General features: G+C 43.5%; 1 protein-coding gene across 2 annotated transcripts in view; it reads right to left on the reverse strand.

The window, feature by feature from the left end:
- Positions 1-4,077: 4,077 nt before the first annotated feature.
- Positions 4,078-21,647, reverse strand: part of LOC125000864 (interleukin-1 receptor accessory protein-like 1) — a 244,235-nt gene continuing 226,665 nt past the window's right edge. For both annotated transcript variants that reach the window (XM_047576582.1, XM_047576583.1), the window contains exons 8-12: positions 19,336-19,481; positions 15,301-15,447; positions 9,699-9,869; positions 7,819-7,863; positions 4,078-5,375 (exon numbers count right to left, since the gene is read on the reverse strand). In XM_047576582.1, coding sequence (XP_047432538.1) covers positions 4,648-5,375; positions 7,819-7,863; positions 9,699-9,869; positions 15,301-15,447; positions 19,336-19,481 — 1,237 coding nt within the window. In that variant the 3' untranslated portion in view covers positions 4,078-4,647. The remainder of the gene's footprint in view (positions 5,376-7,818; positions 7,864-9,698; positions 9,870-15,300; positions 15,448-19,335; positions 19,482-21,647) is intronic.

Genomic DNA, 21,647 nt, shown 5'->3' on the forward strand with positions numbered 1-21,647 from the left:
GAGGAGGCTCAGTCTCAGCTGAGGTGCAGTATGAAAAACATCCAGCAGATGACAGCGTTTCACTTCAAGTTTATTTAGGGTGACCACCTTTCTCCCTGGGTCTTTAAACAGGAGAACTACTTATAATGATTGAATACGGCTTCTACTCCAGTGTTTGTTAGGATCTATTAAGACATGAAAAGTATCATCTGATAAACCGGCTGTATCCACAGTCGAATCAATATCCAACATTCACCTCAGCGCACAGATATCGACACTACTGTAAAGTTAATAACTAATTAAAGATGGAGCAGCTCTTGCAGGAAGTTGCAGTAAATTGAAGGGCTCGGGAAGTGATCCATGACTTAAATCTTCCGCGCACATGCCGGCAATTATGCCTTACTGAACCATGGTGAGTTCAGAATTACTCCAAAACTGGGTTAACAGCTGGCTGCATCTACTCTCCAAATGCTTTCGGCTCACACTCGCACAGCCTCTGCAGCCACCTATCCGTGCACAGACAATTGGCCTGGTTCTTCGAGTGGAAGGCATGTCACAGGGGGGCACAGAGCTCCAAGTAACAAGGCCCCGTGGGACATGGTATACCTGCCAGAGTGAGTAATACTCTTCACCGTGTACCGCTCGTAGCCTGATCTGCTCTCACTGCAGTGGATGTCAGCGCTCGCCTCCCACGTCACTGTGGAGCTTATTATGCCGTGGCATCATGATGAAGTGAAAATGATTTCATTTGGGGTGGTGGTGGTTGGTGGAGCTTAGGGACTACGCCTTTTCACAGACGCCTTACGACAACATGTCAGCTCAGATGAAAACATCTGGGAACATCATGTTGTCACAAGTTCAGGAAGCAGCTGCTTGATTTAAGGAGTCTGACTCATCTAGTCTGGCTTTTTTTTTTTTCTTCCTCATGCTGAATTCTGGAAATGTTCACTCAGCTGGTCTGCGAGAGAAAAAATATTAAATCCAAGTCAACCAGGGGTTAGGCGGGAATACAATTTTACGAACAAGATTACAAAATAAAGATCGAACACAGTTTTGCAGTTTCATTTTTGGGCACTCAAAATGTCCCATGAAGCATTGCGAAAAGTAGTTTTCATCCACTCAACGGGTGGTGCATATCCCATCATGCATTGCGTCTCTAGCGGCGCCGCCATTAATGGCCATTAGTGACCGTTAGTGGGACACATTTTGAAATTTCGCTGCTAAAATATGAAACTTTTTTTAAAAAACATAATTTTATTTTTATTTCATGAACATCAATCATATATATATATTTTTTTTTTCCACAAAATCATCATGTTTTAGTAATGTGTAAATTATAATGGCATAACTAAGGGGAGCCGCGGGAGCCCGACGCGTAGTGATGAGTCAGCGGTGACGTCATTAACTGCGCGTCATACGATGACATGCGGCGCTCTGTGTGAAATGGTGCCTCCAGCGCTGAAAGAAAGATAACATTTTCTGCCTCCATTTATCCCTTTAGTGAAAATGTGTGTGTTTAAAGAAATTTAAATCTAAGGGGAAATTAAAATAAAAAGTCTAATCAACCAAAGACTTTACAACCCCCTAGGGATTGAACACCCAGGCCATGAAGCTAAGACCAGAGTCCAGTCTTTGGACTAAGCTAAGCTAACCAGCTAAGCTGCAGCTACACGTGCTATTATGTAATTTAACTGTCTTCTAATTTGGCCAGTCCTACAAATGTGCAACTACAGCTCCACGAGCTTCTCGACTTTTTGTTTTACTTTTCACACAGCAAAAATGAACCGATACACAATAGGCACAACACTCTGAGGCATCGGAGGAAACAATAGCTCGTCTGGAAGCATGCTGGGGAAAAAAAAGCAACATTTTATATTAGAGGCGGCAGCTGTGACAGTTTCCCTGAGTAAACTCACCTGTACTTTTCAATGGACTTCCACAATAAACCTGTGACTCTGTTTGAACGGCGTACATAAATAATATCTGTGCCAGCAGCATTGAGGTCAAACTACAATCAGGACATGGAGTTTTTCGAGCGTTTCTCGATTCGTCGACTCCCCTGATTTAGCCTTATTCTAAAACGAGGCCGGGCTGATTCAGTCTGAGTGGAATAAGGAGACTTATTGATTGTTGTTTCAAGGTTTTTACGGGAGACGAGAGAGTTATGGCGGGTTGGAGGGGTGGGGGGGGCTGCGCCGGCTCACCGCCAAGAGAGAGAAGGGATCCGGGGGCCTCGTCAGCAATCTGCGCCGCCGCTCCATAAACAAAGTGAGCTGTTTCTTTTTTTTTTTTTCTTTAGCGAACAAATAAAGCACACACACAAACACACACACACACGCACGCACACACACACACAGGGGAAGAGGAATAACATTACCATAAATGTGGTTTTATTAATAATAACAGTATCTCTTTTAATGAACATTGCAGATACATAATAGAAAATAAATCAGAAAACAGGAGAGACGTCGTCTCAAGAGTCGTGAAAGTGCCTGGAATAATTCTGTGCTATATATTGTCATTGTTATCATCATCATCACCGTTCTCATCAAAGCCATGTCACCAGTAAAAGTATTCACACAGCTTCCCCAAAAGGTAGGAGACTCCTGTTAACCTCCGGTCAGTATTAGTATTTCTACTCTGAGAGGCCCTCGGGAATAAATGACCGCCGTTTTCATGAATATGGCTCGATTGTCTTCATCTTAATCGTGTTATTGTCTTGATTATATTTACACAACGCCACTCTTCTCGTCCGGAGATGGTGCTCTTATCCGTTTCGCAGAGGAGGGGAAGGTGAGGCGGTTCCTATTTTTCATTTGTTGCATATTTCACGGCACTAAATGAAACGTCTGTGAGCTGTCGCAGGTGTTTTAGTATGAGGTTAGTTTCTCTAAAAGAAAACAGAAATACAGAAAAACGGTGGTATGGCACGGCACAGGCTGTAGGAGGCCGCCTTCCTTCACAGGTCTGAGTGGATATGAGAGAATAGCTCTTTGAGTGGGTGTCACTTAAATTAGCTCACTTTGGTCTATTTCTATTGTCGTTACATACACACAAGGATTTGTGTTTTTTTTTTAAATAAATCTTCCTATTATGATTATCGGTCGTTGGGTCAAAAATATAATCCTTCCGTGTTGATAACTAGTCTTCAAAGGTGTTTCTTGACTCGTTTTTGGGGAGAAACCAAGATGTAAAAGCCCTGTTTTACGCGCAACTCAAGAGGCCGAACCGCTGTCGCAGGCGAGGGGAAGGCAAACGCGCAACAGCGCCGTCGTTTGAGAGGAAGCGAACGACCGAGAGGAGCGGTCTGGCCCCGGACAGCCTTGGTTCGGCCCCCACGCAGAGGAAACCAGTAAATGCTTCAGGTGATAACGGACGCCATGGCTTTCTCCTCCGCCCGCGCTGACATCATCGATAGCTCCGCCCTCCTCGTGTCGACTCTGAAATCATGAAATCAACAACACACACACTCTTCTCTCTCTCTTTAGCGATGGATTTTTTTTTTTCTCTTGCAAGTGTGAGGGTAAGACATTTAGTGAATGACCTATCGGTTTTTTCGTGAGCTATCCACATAACAAAACATTGCTCTGTTGTTTATTATTTTTTTTTCTTTTTACTGTTTTCACCAATTCCTTCTATCAGAAACTTTATAACTTCTCTAAGCAAATATTCCCCCAGTTACAAAAATAGACTTTTCTTTTTTCATAAAATAATACACATAATTACTTTTCAGTGATATAATCATCTGTTAAGGTAAATAGCAAGGCTGTTTTTTTTTTAAAAGTAAATATTGTGAGAGAAACAGAGACGTGAAGCCTAGCACCATATTCTTCGTCCCTCCCCCCCGCCCCATTTCGCACAGTTTTTTTGTTTTTCTTTTTCCGAAAGCCGTTTCCGTCCGTTCGGGGAAAACCCGTCCGTCCACCTTGTCGCTCTCTGGACTTCCAAATTTTGCATATTCTGGTTGAGCCCCAGATCCTCAACCCTTACAGCAGCCGGCGGAGCTGAAACTCAAGTCTTACTAGTCTCCAAAAAAACAAAAAAAAAAAAAACAAAAAAAAAGGCTTTAACGCCCCCCCTCCCACCCTCACCCTTCCTTCCCCCAACGAAACTCCCAAAAGCTTTATAAACTACACGGGCCAACAAATTAAGATAAAGGTAACGACGGGTTGAAACCGACACATCTCGCAGGCCATTGCTTCACTTTTGTACAAATGGAAACAAAAGAAGAAATAATAAAATAAAAACAACGAAAAAAGAGTCCCAACTGATGATAAAACATAAAAGTCCCAAACACTGTTGCTACAAAGAATTAGAAAAACTTATGTACAGGACCCTGTATTCCTTGACTCTCTGGGTAAATTATCATAAGTGTTGGCTTGTGTTAAGTGTTTATACAGGCATACAAAAAAAAGAAGTTCTCCTTTCTCTGTGTTTTTTTTCTTGTAGTTGTTCAGTTTCATTAAAAGGTCTTATTGGTCAAATATTTGCCATCTTCTTCTCCTCCAGCTCCAGTTTTCCCCCCTTTCCTCCCGTTTTTCTTGGTGCAAATTCAACAGCAGCAAGTAGCTCGGTGTCAATTCCGGTACCATCTGGCTCTGGTGCGTTCAGGGTCCGGCGGTGGACGTCGTTTAGCTCCACAGTTCACCCTGCCCGGCACCGTCCCTGTCACCAGATGACACTGGATATACTGGTCTCTCGGGGAAGCAGCGGCAGCATGGCGTTGTTGCCGTGGGCCTCCTCCACGCTCTGCTGCCGTGGCGATTTGGACTGCGGCCGCTGTCCGTTGATGAGCGTCATGGGGATGTTGCAGTAGGTGTGCTGGTTGCCTAGCGTGGAGAGCGGTGGGAGCGTGCCGCCTGGTGGCAGGTCGTAGTCGTAGCTACGGTAATAGTGTTTCTGCCTCATCTGGGTGTGGCAAGAGTTGTGAAAGGTCGAGCGCAAGTCCGGGTGCGCCGTCGCCATGGCGGTGGAGGTGGCCGCCGCCATGGAGATGGCCGAGACGGTCTGGAGCTCGCCGAAGGGGCCCTGCTCGCTGACGTCCAGCACCTGCTCGTGGGAGATGCTCAGGGGCTCCAGGCGCTTGTAGGGCATCTCGTAGAGCAGCTGCTTCCAGAACTTGGAGTTGAGCTTGTTGCTGGACGGCCCGCGCCACTTGATGACCGTCAGCATCTTGATGGTGTGTTTGAGGGCCTCCACCTCCTGGTAGTTCATGATGCCGCGCAGCTCGGCGCACTCGATCAGGATGACCTTGATCTCGCCGGTCACCAGCATGTTGCGCAGCCGCGTCTCCAGCTCAAAGATGCTCCACCCCCTCCTCACCACGTAGCTGGGCGTCATGACGATGATGAGGCGCTTGCTCTGGTCCACACAGCGCGCAACGTCCTCGATGTAGGCTGGGTGCACACACACAGATAGACACGGGGACGCTTTACTCGGACAGAAAAATAATACAGGCACACTTCCTGTTTGTGAGATTTCGCCTTATATTTACGTAGGTAGCTTTAATCGAAGAGGAAATAGCACTCATGCAAATATGATTAAACTACTTCCTTTTATCAAAGTCAAATTAGCATTTTTAAAAAAAATACTCATGTTTGAGATATAAACCAAACATCTGTGATCTGAATTATTTCCACCATCTGGCATGGGAATCATCATATGTAATATATGCGATTATATATTCTGATTTAAATAAACAGCCATTAATTAAATAATTAGATTACAGACAGTAACAAAAGGAAAAGGGGGTCGATTGTTTTAATTTTTTACACTCAACACTCAAAGCCAAGCAAGACACTTGTCAGCTGAAAGTAAATTAAATTAAAATAATAGGTGTTTACAGTAAATACAGTCCCTCCTGAGCTGCTTGTGCAATAATGAAGGTGATTAAAGGTTTCCCCAGGCCTCATCATCTTTTCCCCCAAGTGTATTAGCGGACGTGTGCGAACAGCTAATGTCTGCTTTAGCTCGACGGAGGCAAAGACCGAGCGACAGGAAGGTGGCATTAACTGGGCTTCACTTCCCATTGACCCTCTTATATGCGAAAAGAGAAATTGTGGCAATGTGCGAGAATAAAACCTCGCTAACCCGGATCTGAAGTTTCAACTTGACAAGTCTGTCTCTTTGCTGTTTGGTCCCCTGTGAGGTTTGAGCCTGTTCCCTTCCCCCCTTTTCTCTCACCATGAATAAAACAAACAGGAACGGATAAACGGATACTACATAATTAGCTAATGAGCTGCAGTTTCGTTTTATGTTTTGAATTGATTGAATCGAAAGTAAATCAGCCCTCCGTGGATGCCGGCTGCCCGCTAACGCTTTATAGCTTTATGGATTCCTCCTTTCAGAGATTTCACAAGCTTCACAATCAAACCACTGCATGTGTAATAATTGAATCAGGACTACATAAAAACGGAATCAATGGGGAATTAAAGCACACGTGGCAAAAAAAAAAGAAAAAAAGAAATCACTGTTGACTAGAGATCTTCCTCTGTTCTCTTTAAATATCGGCCCGATATTTTTTTTTTTTTTTTTTTTACTGGTATCGATATCGGTGGATATGCGGGTGTGTTCGCCAATACATATATATCATTTCCAGCAAGATTTACAAACAGGCGCATTCACAGGCAACCCTGTGCTACTGGAGATGCTATGGATCCGTGCAGCCCATACATGGCCCATCCACCACTAGCAGAAGCCTGTTGTTGTTAAGTAGGAGTTTGCTAGCTGATGTAGGAAAATTTTGGTAGGAGTATGTGTTGATGTTAAAGCCAATGTGAAAGACTAATACTGCCTGTAAGCTAAACATAATCAGCTGAGAAGGACCTCGGTCCAAATCAGAGTCCAGCTGTGACGTCCATAGAAAAAGAGGCGATTGAGAGTGAAGAACCTAAAAGTGATTGACAGACCTGCCTCTCTCAAGGTGAGGCGGAATAGACTGGAGTCTATAGGGTCTGTTCAGTCCAAAGGGAGAGACAAAGGACAGAATGATGTCTCTCAGACAGGGTTGCCCATCTTTATTGACATTCATATCTTTTCTTTGTGGTGAGGGGGCTCGGATCCTATGTGAAATATACTTTGAGTTCAATAAATGTGTCCGTTTTTGGTTAAATTGAGACTTGTAACATTTGTTATCATTGTATCATTTTTTATCATGTAAATGGAGGGAGAAATAGCAGTATCAGCTCCAAATATTGTCTCAGAAAAAATGGTATCGGCCCTATAAAATCCATATCGGTCGATCTCCCAGTAGTTTTTCAAAATGAAAGTGAAACCAATTTTATTAAAGTCCTACTAGAAAATAGAAAAAATCTAAAGAACATGCTGGTCTTCCTATCAAGGCAGATTCAATTTCAGATATTACACAGTAGAATATTTGTAAACAACATTTTTCCTCCTTGTTAAAAGATATAACTATATACGTGTATAATATTGATGGTAAACACAGAAATCTGCTTATTTTTAGTTTAGTGTTTAGATGTTACTTTTTTTGTAATACTTTAATGGGTTTATGGCTGATATGACCCAATACACAAACTTATTTTCTCCTATTTCTCATGCACATTGTATTAAATCTGACTGTCACATGTACCGTATCATTAATAACATCAAGAAAATCTCTTTGAATCCATCTAATTCACTGGTCTCACCATTAAAACACGCAAAAAATCTTAATATTTGTTCCTTAAATCACATAAATCACCACAGAAGTGACTTTACTGTACAGTAACTATTTGTAAAGGCTATAAACTCTTATGACATGTTATAAAGTGCTTTCTGGTGTGAAAGTCTGTGTCGGTGCGTGTTGACACGAGCGTTAGAAATCGGGGGAAAAAGTACCTCTAAGTAGTCTTGTGTCATCCTGGAAATGATCATTGGTGAAACCTAAACATAGATATTTACATTCAAAGTATGAGCAAAAGATCTGCAGAACATTTCTTTGCATTAGAGAAAGAAAAATGGCAATTTTCTGTCAATGTGGGGACACGGCTCTGGCATAAACTGTTGTTTCTCCACCGGTGCTACGCGGGCAAATGTGAAACAATGATCGCGCTGACCAGTTTATTCCAGTTTAATATGGGACATGTAGCATAAAAAAGAGCAAAGAAAAAGCCTTTTGTTTTTGGTGCTAGGAGTTCAGCCAATTCTTGCTGTTGCTGGCTTAAAAATAATAAAAAAAAATAATAATATGTAGAAAAATGTATCAGAGTGCTTAAAATAATCTAGCACACATGCTGAAAATCCACAATTGTGTTTATCTGTAGCTGTGGATTATTCTTTATTATATCAACCGCTGAGATGTTTATACATTCCCATTGGGAGCTAAGTGTTTATACATAGAAACAATAAGCTGGCGAGCTGTGCCACCGAGCTGGAATTGGAAAAAAATCAGAAGTACTTTCCTCTTAATCTTTGCATTTTTATGCCATTTTCCCATATTACAAAAAGTCCCCCCCCCCACCCCCCCATATGGAGCACATAATCACAGCAAGGGATTCAGTTTATAACCTTGGCACGATGCCACTGAGGAGATAATTAGTGACGGTGGTATGTGCAGGAAGACAGGCAGATGCAAGTATTCAAATGGAGGCTAATAACATAATGATATTATCAAACTCATCTGTGTGATGAGTTAATCAAAGATAAGCGCGGGGCATGGCGAGAGGCTCCATTAGAAATATACTGTGGCAAAACATGCATTAATATCCATGCATAAGGGGATTTTTGATTGTACAGCTGACATCATTACACAGCGGCATGCAGCAGAGGCGCAGTTTATGTGGAGCTGGATCAGAAACGTGGACTCTAATAACAGGGCTGGCTCCTTCTGCTAATTATGTTGCATATGTAATGTAGGTTATTATGCCTCCTACAGGCTTTCACTAGAGCGCAGCGTTTTAAAGACTGCCGAGGACATGAAGAGTGAGTGAGTTCACGTCTTCTCGTGTAGGTATATGAGGTAATATGAGGTTTTGGCGACAAAAATGGAAATAAGGAACATGTGCCTACAAATCTTTATTCTTTTATCAGGTTTATATTATGGCTAAGTGACCAATATTCAAAGCAAAGCCACAGTAAATTTCAGATGCTTTGAAAAGAATACTAGACTATACAGTTCTAAGACCACAAAAGGCTCTTAGAACTGTTCTTGACATAAAAACTCCTTGAATAGGAGCATGAAATGTGCCTTATTTGTGTGTTGAGGTGATTTTTGTAGGGTTATCATCGTTTTGGTGCAGGTTATGGGCCATTGTATGATCACTATGAACATTCGGCTTACTATTTCAACCATTTATCTTTTACTGATAGCTCAGGTTTTAGTTCTTGGTTATTTTAAATTGGTTGCTGTCAGGACTGAAGTTGCCCATAGATGCTTCTCTCGCTGAAAACAAGCAGTAAAAGATGACTGAAGATCTATATTTGTATCTTAGCAACTGCTAATTATTCCACTTCTAACGTTTTTCACTATTTTTATCATGACATCTAAAGAAATAAATATAACTGGTCCACTTCATTCAGTTAGAAAAAAAAGCTGATTTCATAATCAAATGAAAAGACAAATGCTCGCAACGCATCCTCGTTACGGCACAACACAAATGCATAACAGAAAAAACGGCAAACGAGGCATCACCACTGCACTGACAACAGCGACACGAGCAACACCAAAGCGACAAGACATTCGACACAACGTGGCAATCGCCGTGAGAGAGAGAGCTTACTTCCTGTGGGGATCAAGTCCCTGTCTGGAATGAAGAGTTTATACCCATAATGCTTCTCCAGGACGTCGGGGAGGATCTCCAGGGCAAAGCGCTCCTCTTCCCGGGTCTCCTGGCTCCACTGGTCCGGGTCCACTTTGGTGTAGGACAGGTAAGCGTCATAGTCCTTGTTATCTGCAGGAAGAGTTAAGACACTGAGATGGAAACGTGTCCTGTTATGCCTTTATTGCGCTCAAAAATCACGCTGAACGGAAACACAATATCTGTTCCCCTGAACCCTTGCATAGCCTCTTCTATGGGCAATAACAGCTCCCAAATCACTTTGCTTCAATTAAACGTGTGTACGTTTTATGATTTTAACATAATGTTTCCTACCTTGGTCAGCAAAGTTATGCTCTGTTATACCCCCGATGCTCACAATCCATTTTCATTCCGCTGCACCGAGAGCTATTCATTCACTGGGAGACTTCATTGAGACGGGACGCCTCCATTATACCGACCTCTGGGCACCTCTGCCCATCTGAGTGCTTTTCATTACAGCTCCGTCCCCGCTGACGAATAATGTTGCCTTGATAGCTACTTTGCCCACTGCAGGCAAAACAAATTAGACTCCAGCCTGAGCTAAACGCCCAACACTGCCTGCTAGGCCGGCACATGGCGCGGCTCCATCACCCACATGAAAGCTATGATTGATGATGGATTTGAAAGGGCCGAGCTGAGAGATGGAGAGCGAGAAGGGAGGGAGGACTTAATGTCTTCTTAAGCTAAAGCACGACGGCACAAAGAGTCGGGAGAATGAAGATGCGGAAGTGAGATTGCACGGAGCTTTTAAATAGTCATGGGATGTCTTCTGGTTGTGTAAAACGCTGGGATACAATGGGATACTCTTTTTTGCTTCTAGTACCCGCCACATAAACCACCCTCCTAATATGGTGTAGGTCTCCTTTGTGCCTCCAAAACAGTCATCAGAGAATGGACACGGGCCCTATGAGGGTGCCATGTGGTGTCCCACAACAGAATGTATTAGTGCGGGCCTTTGGGTTGAGGGTCATCAAAGATGTTCTTCATGTTTTTGGAGTTGGAGTTGGTTTTAATGTCGTGGCTGATTGGCGTATGCGATATTTCGAGGCCACGTTATTCAAAACTGAAACTCACAGCTCCCTCATTCACTCAAATTATCATATCCGCGCCGCAGAAGGAGGGAAACATCAGAACTGGGACAGCTGCAGCGTGATCACAGCCTTTGAGGTAAACTCATTAGAGACGCGAGCAGAGTTTGGAACTATGAGTTTCTGTTTTCATGACGGCTCCTCTCCCTCCGCTTCATAACAGCCACCTGCAGTGCAGCAGCCGTGCGGGAGTGTTTAAGACGTCTGAGGACGGGAGAGTCAGGTTAAGAGAAGGGGAGATGTGTTTTAGATTCTCGGCGCAGCATCCCCGGGTTCTGTGTCTTTTAATATCCTCTCCACTTTCCACTGCAGCCTCTCTCCGGGCTGGGAGACTGTCAACAAGATTCACTCACTTCCCGGTGGGTAATCTTGATATTTGGCAAGTGCACACCACTCTTGATGTGACACTGTGTAATTAATCTAACTCGTTTTTATAACGTGCAATTCATTTTACAACATCAGGGACATGTAAAAATAATTGAAATGTAACATCATAATCACTTAGAATAAGTAACCGGGGCTTAAATTCTGCTTCGTGGTGACATAAATCTTTTTTTTTTTTCTTTCTCCGGTAGCCTTTAAAGCTGTGTAGGCAGATCAAGGGCTATTTTCGAGGAGATGATTCACTCGTGTGTAGTGAGAAACAGAGAGGAGGGAAAGGGAGAGGCAGAGGGTGAATGTGAGAGGCGGAATGACCTCCAGTCTTGAATGTTGAGGAGTCGGTGCTTATAGGGAACGGCTGAGGTGTATCTGAAGTCTTTACACTGGGCCGTCCCACATGGAGCTGCAGAGGGAGCGTCTTGCTTGACAAGAAGCTCTTGTCCTGTGTTTGTGTGTGTGTGTGAGGGGCAATAGATGCACATGTGCTTAGAGAGCCTCCAGTTAGATTGTGAACTCCTGAACTTGCGCTGGAGAGAGCCAAGAGAGTTGGAGGCGTAATCTCTGGGATATATCTGGGCTCCATTACACTTAATGGAGAGTAGATTGGAACGTAACACACGTACTTAACTCTGGAGCTACAAAAGCACATGGTGTGGACTGCTAATGAGTAGCTGAGCGCTTACTTTTCTTTTTTTTTTTTCTTTTTTCTTGCCCAAAACATAATGTTTTGTTTTTCCCTAATTTAATTTCGCCAAAGCTTGCGTCAGACAGAAAAGGCAGAAAGCATCTGAGAGGAATTTAGTTTAAAAATGGAGCTGGCATCTCGCTTGCATACAGTATCACATCCCGCGCTCTGGTAACACATTTGATGCGGCATACTCGTCGACGCTTAATTGCATAAATGGGATGGATGGACTACATATGTGGCAGCTCTCTGAGTATAACGCAAGATAATTTAACAGCTCCCAGACACTACAGACCTCGCAGTTTCAACAAGACTGAAGACGTATCTCCCCCAGTTGAAAATAGCCATGAAATAATATTATAATAGAGGGTATGCATTGACGTCACAAAACATGGTGAAATAAAGCAGCAACCTCCAGGTCTGAGCCATGAAGCCCATGCGGAGGTGCAAAAAACTGCAGTTCACTGAGTGGCCACTTGAGGCTCAAAAAGGGAACAAATCCCCATAGACCCCCGTGTTAAAAAGCCCAACTTTTGTTTACAGCCTGGTACAATAATTAGTTTTGGTCTCAGTGGTTTATTTCACTATTCATGACAACTGTACAGGCGGTGAATGTTTTTCTAGCTTCGCGTGTGGGCGGAGTAAAGCTCATCCAACATGGCGACCTTGTGCTCCGCGTATAGTATAGTAAATGAGGCCGCTACCTCAATATACTTCCGAGTTTAAAATAAAGAAATAAATGACTCTGATGTCCTATATTCTTTCATTCATATTCATTTTTAGGTTTACCAGAGACATGAGAGTGTATTTATACAAAGTGTCCGATTCGATATACCAGTATCGGATCGAAAAGGAAATCGGTGCAATTGAACATCGGGTAACCAAGGAGACCTCGGCTAGCTGTGACGTCACGCGCACTCCATCTATAAACATCGAAATTTACGACATAAAAATCACGGAGTGAAGAAAAAGCGCCTTCCTGATCTCTGAACCTTACACATTTAAATTAAACAGGATTTACGGCCGTCCCCACGCGTGCGATATGTGAAAATTATTAATGTTTAATATTATCAAACCGTGCTAAACATCGACGGCGCCTCATAACTCATAAAGAGCACGGCGTTCGTATTTATGGCCGAGGCGCTGATGAGCTCCCACCTCGGCTGGCTCTTGTCATCGCGGAGGAGCCCGTTATTGATTCCCCCCGACACCCACACAATGTGACAAGTGAGCGGTCTTTAAGTAAATTGCGCCGCTGACGAATAGCTGACAGCCCGCGCCATTGTTACGCAAAGCTTACTATTTTACATCTGGCAGGAGACGGAGGCACGCGTTCAATTAGTACTCGGAGGCGAGCACTTTCTTGGCAGCGGGTGTAGAGTTACACCGGTGAGAGGAAGAACATCTCCGTACGTCCTGGCTTAAGGCCTTTTATTGATAAAACAAACAAAAAAAAAAAAAATGTGTGCAACTATATCTCCCAAGAAGCAGCTATTTTGCCCTGTCAGTGATGCAGTTACCATAGAGATGGGATCTCGGCGTTAACCATCAGGGTGCAGGTGTGGGCTCACTCCTGTGTTCCAGAGGTGGCGGTGAGGAGATGTAATCGACCGCGGCGTGGAGGAAAGTATCAGGGCTCTCCTGAGAGCTCCGGAGGCAGCGTGCTGTGTCTTATTGAACCTGATCCCCTTATACTGGAGAACAAATTGAAAATCTGTTTCTCTCTCCAAGCACTCACTCGGGTGGCACAATTAAAGGAGACAATTGCTGTTTGGCATTAAGTTCAAGGCTCCGACATTTATTTATTTATTTTATTTATTTATGTTTTGTATTCCATTACGGGAAAGTTTCCTTTTTTTTTTCAAGTAGCAGCCGTCAAAGTTAGAGTATGAGGGAGTACTTTTTACCTTTTAATGCGCATAACTCTCCTTTTCCACCACATACAGTCCCTCGGCCTCTCTGAACTAATCTCATTCCTCCTGAATTCATTGCAGAGCTGCTACTTGAGAGACTCATTACAGGGGAATCAAATTAAAACTTGCTCCTTGTCTCAGTTTGATGCATTTTTAAGCCAAGACTCATCCACCAGGTCCAATCAGTGTTTTTATTTTTTTTCCTTCTTCTCTCTTTTACTATTGCTGATGGGGGCCTCGGAGTTAATGTTTTTGTCTGGCACAGTGGGGCTGTGTTTTGCCTTTGCTTTATGGAGAGCGTTCAGCAGGATGTATTACCCCGTCGCTCGTGCACTTACTCATGTGCAGTTTTGCACGCGGACGTGAGAAATCGCCCACGCGGGGCGGCGCGCGATCACAAACCTCCAAATGTGCCTGAACACATCCGTGTTACCTTAATAATTCTCGTCGTCATTGTGTGTGTTTTCTATCGAAACAAGTTGGGGATCAAATTTTTTGCTCTAGTTACAAACGTGCCTCGTGATTGGCTCAGCAGCGATGGGGTCGGGACCTATTGTGTACATGAGGCCACGCCCCCTTATATAACTAGAATACATTTAAATTTGTGGGGGAAAATTAAAAAAAATATACAAAAATATCGAATCAACCAAAGAGTTTTCCCCTTTCCTGCAGTACCCCCGCGGGCCCTCTAGGGGTCCCCTGTGTAAGACCTATGCTATAAAGTCGATAGCAGAGCGAAGAGAAGAGACAACACATACAAATATGTATATTAGTTTTGTATTTAAACAGTTGTGTGCCAAGCACTTAAGTAGGACTTGAGGCTATTGTCACATGGTAATAAACTGTATCTTTGGCTTTTCTGTAATAGATTTTTCTTTGTGCGGCTGAAGCCAACGAGGCTTGATTGAGCGGGAGATGCAAAAATCCTATGACGTGCAACCAAAGCGCGCCTGGAAAACACGAAGCGCATCACCGGCGGCTGCCGCATTCAAAGAAGTGTTTACGCGATCAAGGCGCAATTTCCCCTTTAAATCTAAACTGCGCGGCGCTGCCTGTTGGAGCCTTTGAAACGCAGCCGGAGGGAAGCGTTTGAAAAATCCAAACTTCATTACCCAGAAGCCGCGCGTTGTGATGTCAGGTATGAAGATTGTTACAAAGCTGGCTTGTGATTATCAATTGTGGGGACAGTTTACTGAATATTTTTGATCTAACTCCTCCTGTGGATTTCCTGAATATTGACATCAGGATTTTTGTCTTTCTGATGCAGCCATATGTCTTTATTTAGAAGAACCGTGTCGCACGCAGCTGCGAGATGTGAAAAACAGCCCAAAAATGAAATAAATACATTTGCAGATTAGCACTGATCCCGTTTAAGTTTGGGATTTGACGCCGTGCGAGTTAGAAAACATCCACCCAACAGCCATCTCCCGCAGTATCGCCGATTATCCGCGTCTTACCTCCGTCTATATCCTCGCTCCCGAAGTGGTTCCTGTAGAAGAGCATGAGCTCGATCCTGTAGCACTTGTAGAGCGTCACCAGGCAGATGAGCAGCATCAGGATGGCCCCCAGACCTCCGGCCAGCTCCACCGTGTACATCAGCTCCGCTAGCACGTCAAACATAGCGAGAGGGACAAGAGGAACAGTCACATCTCCACAAAAAAACTCGTGCGATTCTCATTCATCTCCCTTGATGCGTCTTCCTCGGGGAATAGATAAGGTTTCTAATCTATTCCCTTATTTTTCCGAAAAGAGCGATCACGAACAGACCCTAAAATATAATTTAAGGAAGCTCTGGCGGTTAACATTCATAGGAAGTTTAGTTGAGACGACTTCTTTTTTTTACTGTCGCATTATGTTTTTTCTTTTTTATCTTTTCCCGGCAGATGCTGTAAGACTACGCTCACCCTCATTTGTACTCCGTCTTATTACTATCATAAGAGCAGGCTGACGTCCCGCAGCAAGAGCATCAACAGGTAATCGGTCAGAAAGTAAAAGTAATGATGCACCATGCCGCTGTTACGATGGATCAGAAAAGTCTCCACGACTTTGTTGCGTTTCTCGTGGTTGCATTCATTCAGTTAGCGTCGGCCTTTCTCGTTTTCCCTCTCCGCCTTTTCACGTCGCTGCTTGGGTTGGATCCAGGTGACATGACTCTACCCGGATTGAAAGCACTGCCGCATTTATACCCGAGTGTATTTAAAATAAAAAAAAGAAGAGAAAACATGAGACTGAGGCCACAATAGCAGGTGACAGAGGAGGTTGCTACGCTTATGAAGACGGGTTACGCGTGTGTGCAGGTGCAGAAAGGTAAAGATCGAACATTTGAAGACATGAAAAGGAGGAGGAGGAGGCTTTATTCACTTGAACTGCTGGACTCCGTTTTGAATGATCAGATGCCAGTGTTACTTTACAAAAAAAATAAAGTACAGCGCTCTCATCCAGTGCGTAACCTTTGTCTTTTCGCGATCTCGTCTATTTTTCAAGGCTTTTCTTCTTTTTAACAGAGTTTTCAGTCGGATGTCACTCCATCTTTCGCGCTTCAACATTTCCTCCCGGCTACGCCTCACAAAATCTGGGTGGTCAGCCTTCATTGGTTGACTAATGGACAACAGTAAAAGGCTGGACTTACTGCAGTGCTGCGCGCACACACACGCACACACACACATAAACATGGACGGAGAGGACTTGCGCGCATCACCATCCATCACCGACGCACATTTAACCTCGTTGGAGTGTGCGGTGCCCGTCCCACTGCAGCGGCCATCAGGCTGACAGCCTCCATGATGAAGGATGATGTTCTGGAGAGCTAACGAGCGCGGCCCGCGCCGCTTCATCACGCCTGTCCGGCCACGACCTTCAGCCAAACTCGCGGACGGACGTATGCACGCGTACGCAAACAAACTCAGGGCAGCGTGAACGCAGGTCCCCCACCCACACCCCCCACCCCACCGAGCCTCTGATATTCTCTGTTTAGATTCTTTCCCATTAGCCGCGGGAATCCGGCTGAATCGGTCTACTTTTCAGGGAGATGTAACCCTATTCTGCCCTCCCGCCTTAGCTCACGCTCAGATATCTGGACGGCGTAACGAGCAGCTGCTTCTCAAGCAGCAAAGATTACAGTCGAGGAGGCCAATCCTTCCTTCTCCTCGCCTGGCACCCGTATTGTAGCAGTGCTGCAGTGGGACAGATTAAGACAAATTAGCTCCTGACGACTAGAAGGCTGGATTTGGTAGAGCCACATGGCATCGTTTCTGCATCTCTCTGTCTCGGGACCAAAACGGAATTATGGTGAAAGTGTGAGGAGTTAAGTATACAGGACTTTTAGTGCTACTGGTTGGTGCCGTTGCAGGGAGATTAACTGTCATACCTGACATTATAATTGTTACATTGTTACCAAAAATATCCTCTTCAAAAAGGCCCTAAAAAATGGCATATGTTAATATTTCTTTCTACGTTTTTTTTTTTTTTTTTACCTTAAATCTTTTAATCCACTTCAATACTAATCATAAAAAACAAAAGTTTGATTATTTTGAGGCTTTTATCCCTTTATATTAAAAAAAAAATAAACACGCAAAAATTGTGGATTTGTGGAAAGTGGATTTTTCTTGGGAGGATCATTACTTTGAATTTAGGTAATTGAAAATATTTCAATTTTTGCGTTTTTTTTTTGATGCCATCAAAACACCGGCATATAAAGGGTTAAAAGTCAGACATTAATAAAATTTTTGGTATTGATGATTAGTTCTGAAGTTCATTAAAAGATGTATGTAAAACAAAATAGAAAACAATATCAACACATGCTATTGACATGACACTTTTGTCCCTTAATGGTAACAACGTAAAAAATGTTGTCACTAGGGCACTTCAAAAAAAAAAAAAATCCATCCAAATCAATTTGGCTACTGATCATTGACATGTTCAAGGCTGTAATAACCCCCCCCCAATAAAAAATCAATTTTGCATTTAGATTATTGAAAATATTTCAATTTTTGTGTTTTTCAAACTTTTGGTATTTGTGATAAGTACTGAAGTGGATTAAAAGAAAAAAGTAGAAAAAAATATTAACATATGCCATTTTTAGGGCATTTTTTTAAGATGACAGCAACAACAATTAGCAGAACTACCATGAAGTTATCCAAAAAAATTGAAAAGGGCACTTTTGTTCTTATCAGGGCATGAGGGTTAAGAGATGAAACATGATACCTCAGAGTATATCACACTATAGAAAAAAAGTTGGTTTAGGAGCACATCTTCTCGACTACACACAAAGTTGTGTAAGAAGTGGAAGCAAGTACGCACCCCCGCGCTAAGATGCGCACAAGTGGAGACGCGTGCTGATTGATGGCCTGCGATTCAAAGCGTCCGCATCCATGTGCGCGCGGCCCAGAAAGCGAGCTCAGAAACCCAGCTTCAAGAGACAAGTGCGAGAAACTCTGACGCGCTCTGAAAGGCGGCGTAAACACACACACACTGGTCTGCGCGCACACACACACACCGCAGATTCAGAGGCAAAAAAATTAAATAAAAAATAAAAATAAAACATCCCCAAAAACATGGAAACAACTTGATTCCTTGTACTCCCGCAATCCTGCGAGGACCGGGCTAATCTCCTCCAGTTTATTCCGAGATTCGACTCTACAGCATAAACCCCTTTAATATAGCAAATGGAGGGGAACTGGGCTGGCATCAAAGCTGGATCCAAAGCTGCGAGCTTAAAAGAGAGTAGAAATATCTTACTATGTAAATGTATTCATCACTGACAACTTTTAAGGCTACAGAGACCCCTCTAGCCTCACTAAAAAAAAAAAAGAAAGAAAGAAAGAAACACTCACTTACATAACCACACTGAAAAATCCGCGCATCTCTGTTTGAAATCATCACGGGCTCAAGTTTCAAACATCCTCACTGAGGCAAGAACTCAAAAAAATGTTTGCTCGAATAAAATAAAAAAGCCAGGGAGGAGGGACGGAGGCAGCGGAGATGCGAGCGATCAGAGAAAAGATTTGTGGTTTTGCGTGCGCGCTGGGAGAGAGGAGGTCATTTCCGGACAGTCCAACAGCTCGTCTGGCATCATAACACTGAAAAGCCGCCTGGGCCCCGAGAGCAATTCTTCCTTCGCTGCAAACTAATGCTTCCTCAGACCGGAGTAGATGAATAGGCTTTTTACACTATCTACCATAGTGCCCCATTTTTTATTTTTTTCTTTCTCGTCCCTGAGGCTTGGCACAACTGGTCAATTCCCATAATCCCGCTAGTAGTTCTTCTTTGTACTCCGCAAAGCGCTTCAGGAGATTCACTTCATTGTCAGAGTGGAGGCCGGCGCTATTAAAACGCGGATTTCACCTCCAAAGTTGTAACATGTCATTATTAAATATCAAGGCTTTTCTATTCATCTGTGAGATTTATGGCGAAACACGGGAAATGCTTTGAATTCGTCTTATGAATGAACGCTCGTGTGTGCGTGTTTGTGTGTGTGTGTGCGCTTGGCTCACCTTTCTTGGTGAGCTGGATATTAGCCTGCCGCCGCCCGTTGCCGTTCTCCACGTAGCAGGAGTAGTTGCCCAGATCGCTCTCCTCCAGAGAGTCGATGGTCAGAGAGATGGAGACCTCCTGCTCTCCCAGGTGCTCCCGGATTGTCCTGCAGGGGGCAGCAGAGAGCAGAGGGAAAAAAAAAAAAACAAAACAAAAAATGGATGTCAGGGGGTGGTTGGTGCACATGAAACCTGGGCTGGAGGGAGGGTTTGTGGTGAGTGAAGACGAGGCATGGGGCCTGTTAATACGGTCATTAAACTAATGAGCAAAAAAAGCATACAGGCAGACGGTTTATTACCTAAATGGGAGTAAATTTATTCTCGTGAAAATGTGCTCTTATTCCTCACAGTTCAGTGTATCTCTTCCTCGTAATCCGTAGTTATTTTTAGGCGGTTTATTCCCTTGAGGTCGGACATTAGTGCCAAAGCAGTGGCGATACTTTTTAATACAAAGGTCTTCAACGTTTCTCAGGCATTATATTAAACTATAGTGCTATTTATAAATATACATTATGATTATTATAATTTTGCACTCAATATTAAGCTCTTTACTAAACTATGTTAGAGCCTTGTTAATGTAGTTAAAGAAATTTGTGGAGGGAAACTAAAAATATATATAAAAATGTCTAATCAACCAAAGTTTTGCGACCGCCCCCCCTACCTGCAGTACCTCTGCAGAGCCACTAGGGGCAGCAGAGCCCTGACTCCTCTGTGCACGTCGAGCAGCTTGGTTTAAGATCTTCAGACTGCCTTCAAATCTAGAGTGCCAAGCCTAATTGAGTTAATTTTCACTTCTGATTTATTTTAAGAAACAGAGGGTGTTTGTTCGCGTGTGGAAAACAAGACTTTTTGAGCCCACTCTAAAGCCCCCCCCCCCCCCACCCCCCCCCCCCCCCCCCCCCCCGTCTGCTTTGGATCCAGACACATCAGACGGCGCTGGATCGTCGGGCTGATGAAAGGACGATTTGGAGTTTGAGCCAGAGACATGTGTCGAACATGAAGCGTCTGATGGCGGACAGTCTCTATCAATTAATCAGAAAGGGAGGACTGATTCATCGCTGTTAGTAGGTCAAATGAAACCGACACACAAGGCGCCTTCAAACGTTTTGCTGAAGAGGAACCAACTCTTAACTGGCTGTGAGGCGTGCATCAAAGAAGCAGTCTTTGTTTAAGATTTTTGAAGAAGTAGAAAAAAAAAAACATGCAACAGAAATACCCAACCCTAACCCTAACCCACAACATTAACCCACAACATCAGGGAACATGCAGAATTTTAAATTTCGTAGCAATACAAGAATTGTCAGAGTCGTGCTCCGTGACTGCAGATTTAAATTAACAATGCCGGTTCAAATGTTCTGAGTTCGTGTCAGAAATCAAACTAAAGTCAAAAAGTCACGCAGCAAGCTCTTAAATAAAATATGTATTTTATTCTGACAAAAATAGTTTTCCCCCGAGGAAATCAAGAGTTTTCTCTACACCGTGCATCCTAAAAATCCATAAATCATGACTTTAGATTTACAAGCTTCCATCTGAGCGGGAGACAGACATAAGCTACGCACTATACAACCGCATAACGTGGCTTTACACCTACAGTATCTTCCCCACGTCATAAATATGCAGGTAACTACACTAGACAGGATGTTGGTTTAACTCCAAGCTCTATAATTTAGCTCACACTTGTAGCAGCTTTCCCCCTTTTTTTTTTTTTTTTCTAAGAGGTGACATCAATACAACTAAACTACACAAAGGTAGGAGCCGGCTGCCCGTGACTGACAAGGAGCCAACATTGTATGAGTCATGACACATTTCCCCCATGAAAAATACTGCTCCGTTGACTGGCGGAGGCTCCTGATGTTGATTGGTTGTGACACGCTGGTATGGGGATAATAGTGTGACTGTCACGATGCACTACGGCGCCGACCTATCACACAACATTTTGCCAGGAGGGTTAGAAAAAAGAAAAAAAGAAGCTCTTTTGATGCTTTTGTTATGAAAAATTCAGCCATTTTCTAGAAATGTGTGTTCTACATAAGAAACAGCATGCACGCAGAGTCAGAACCGCCGCTTTTATTATTTGATCAGAGGGAGCGAACGCTACGATACGTGTCGTCTTTTTCTCTTGGCAGGTTGTTGTGCTCATTAGCATCACATTGATTTTTATCAGCCTCCTCTTCATTATCGGCACCTTCCTCATTTAAATGAGGGGAAAGAACCGTGTCATATTGGAGTTATTGTGCCTTGTTGAGGAGCACTGACAAAAATCAACAAGTTGA

The sequence above is a fragment of the Mugil cephalus genome, chromosome 23 (genome assembly GCF_022458985.1).
Source record: "Mugil cephalus isolate CIBA_MC_2020 chromosome 23, CIBA_Mcephalus_1.1, whole genome shotgun sequence".
In the NCBI taxonomy this organism is placed as follows: Eukaryota; Metazoa; Chordata; class Actinopteri; order Mugiliformes; family Mugilidae; genus Mugil; species Mugil cephalus.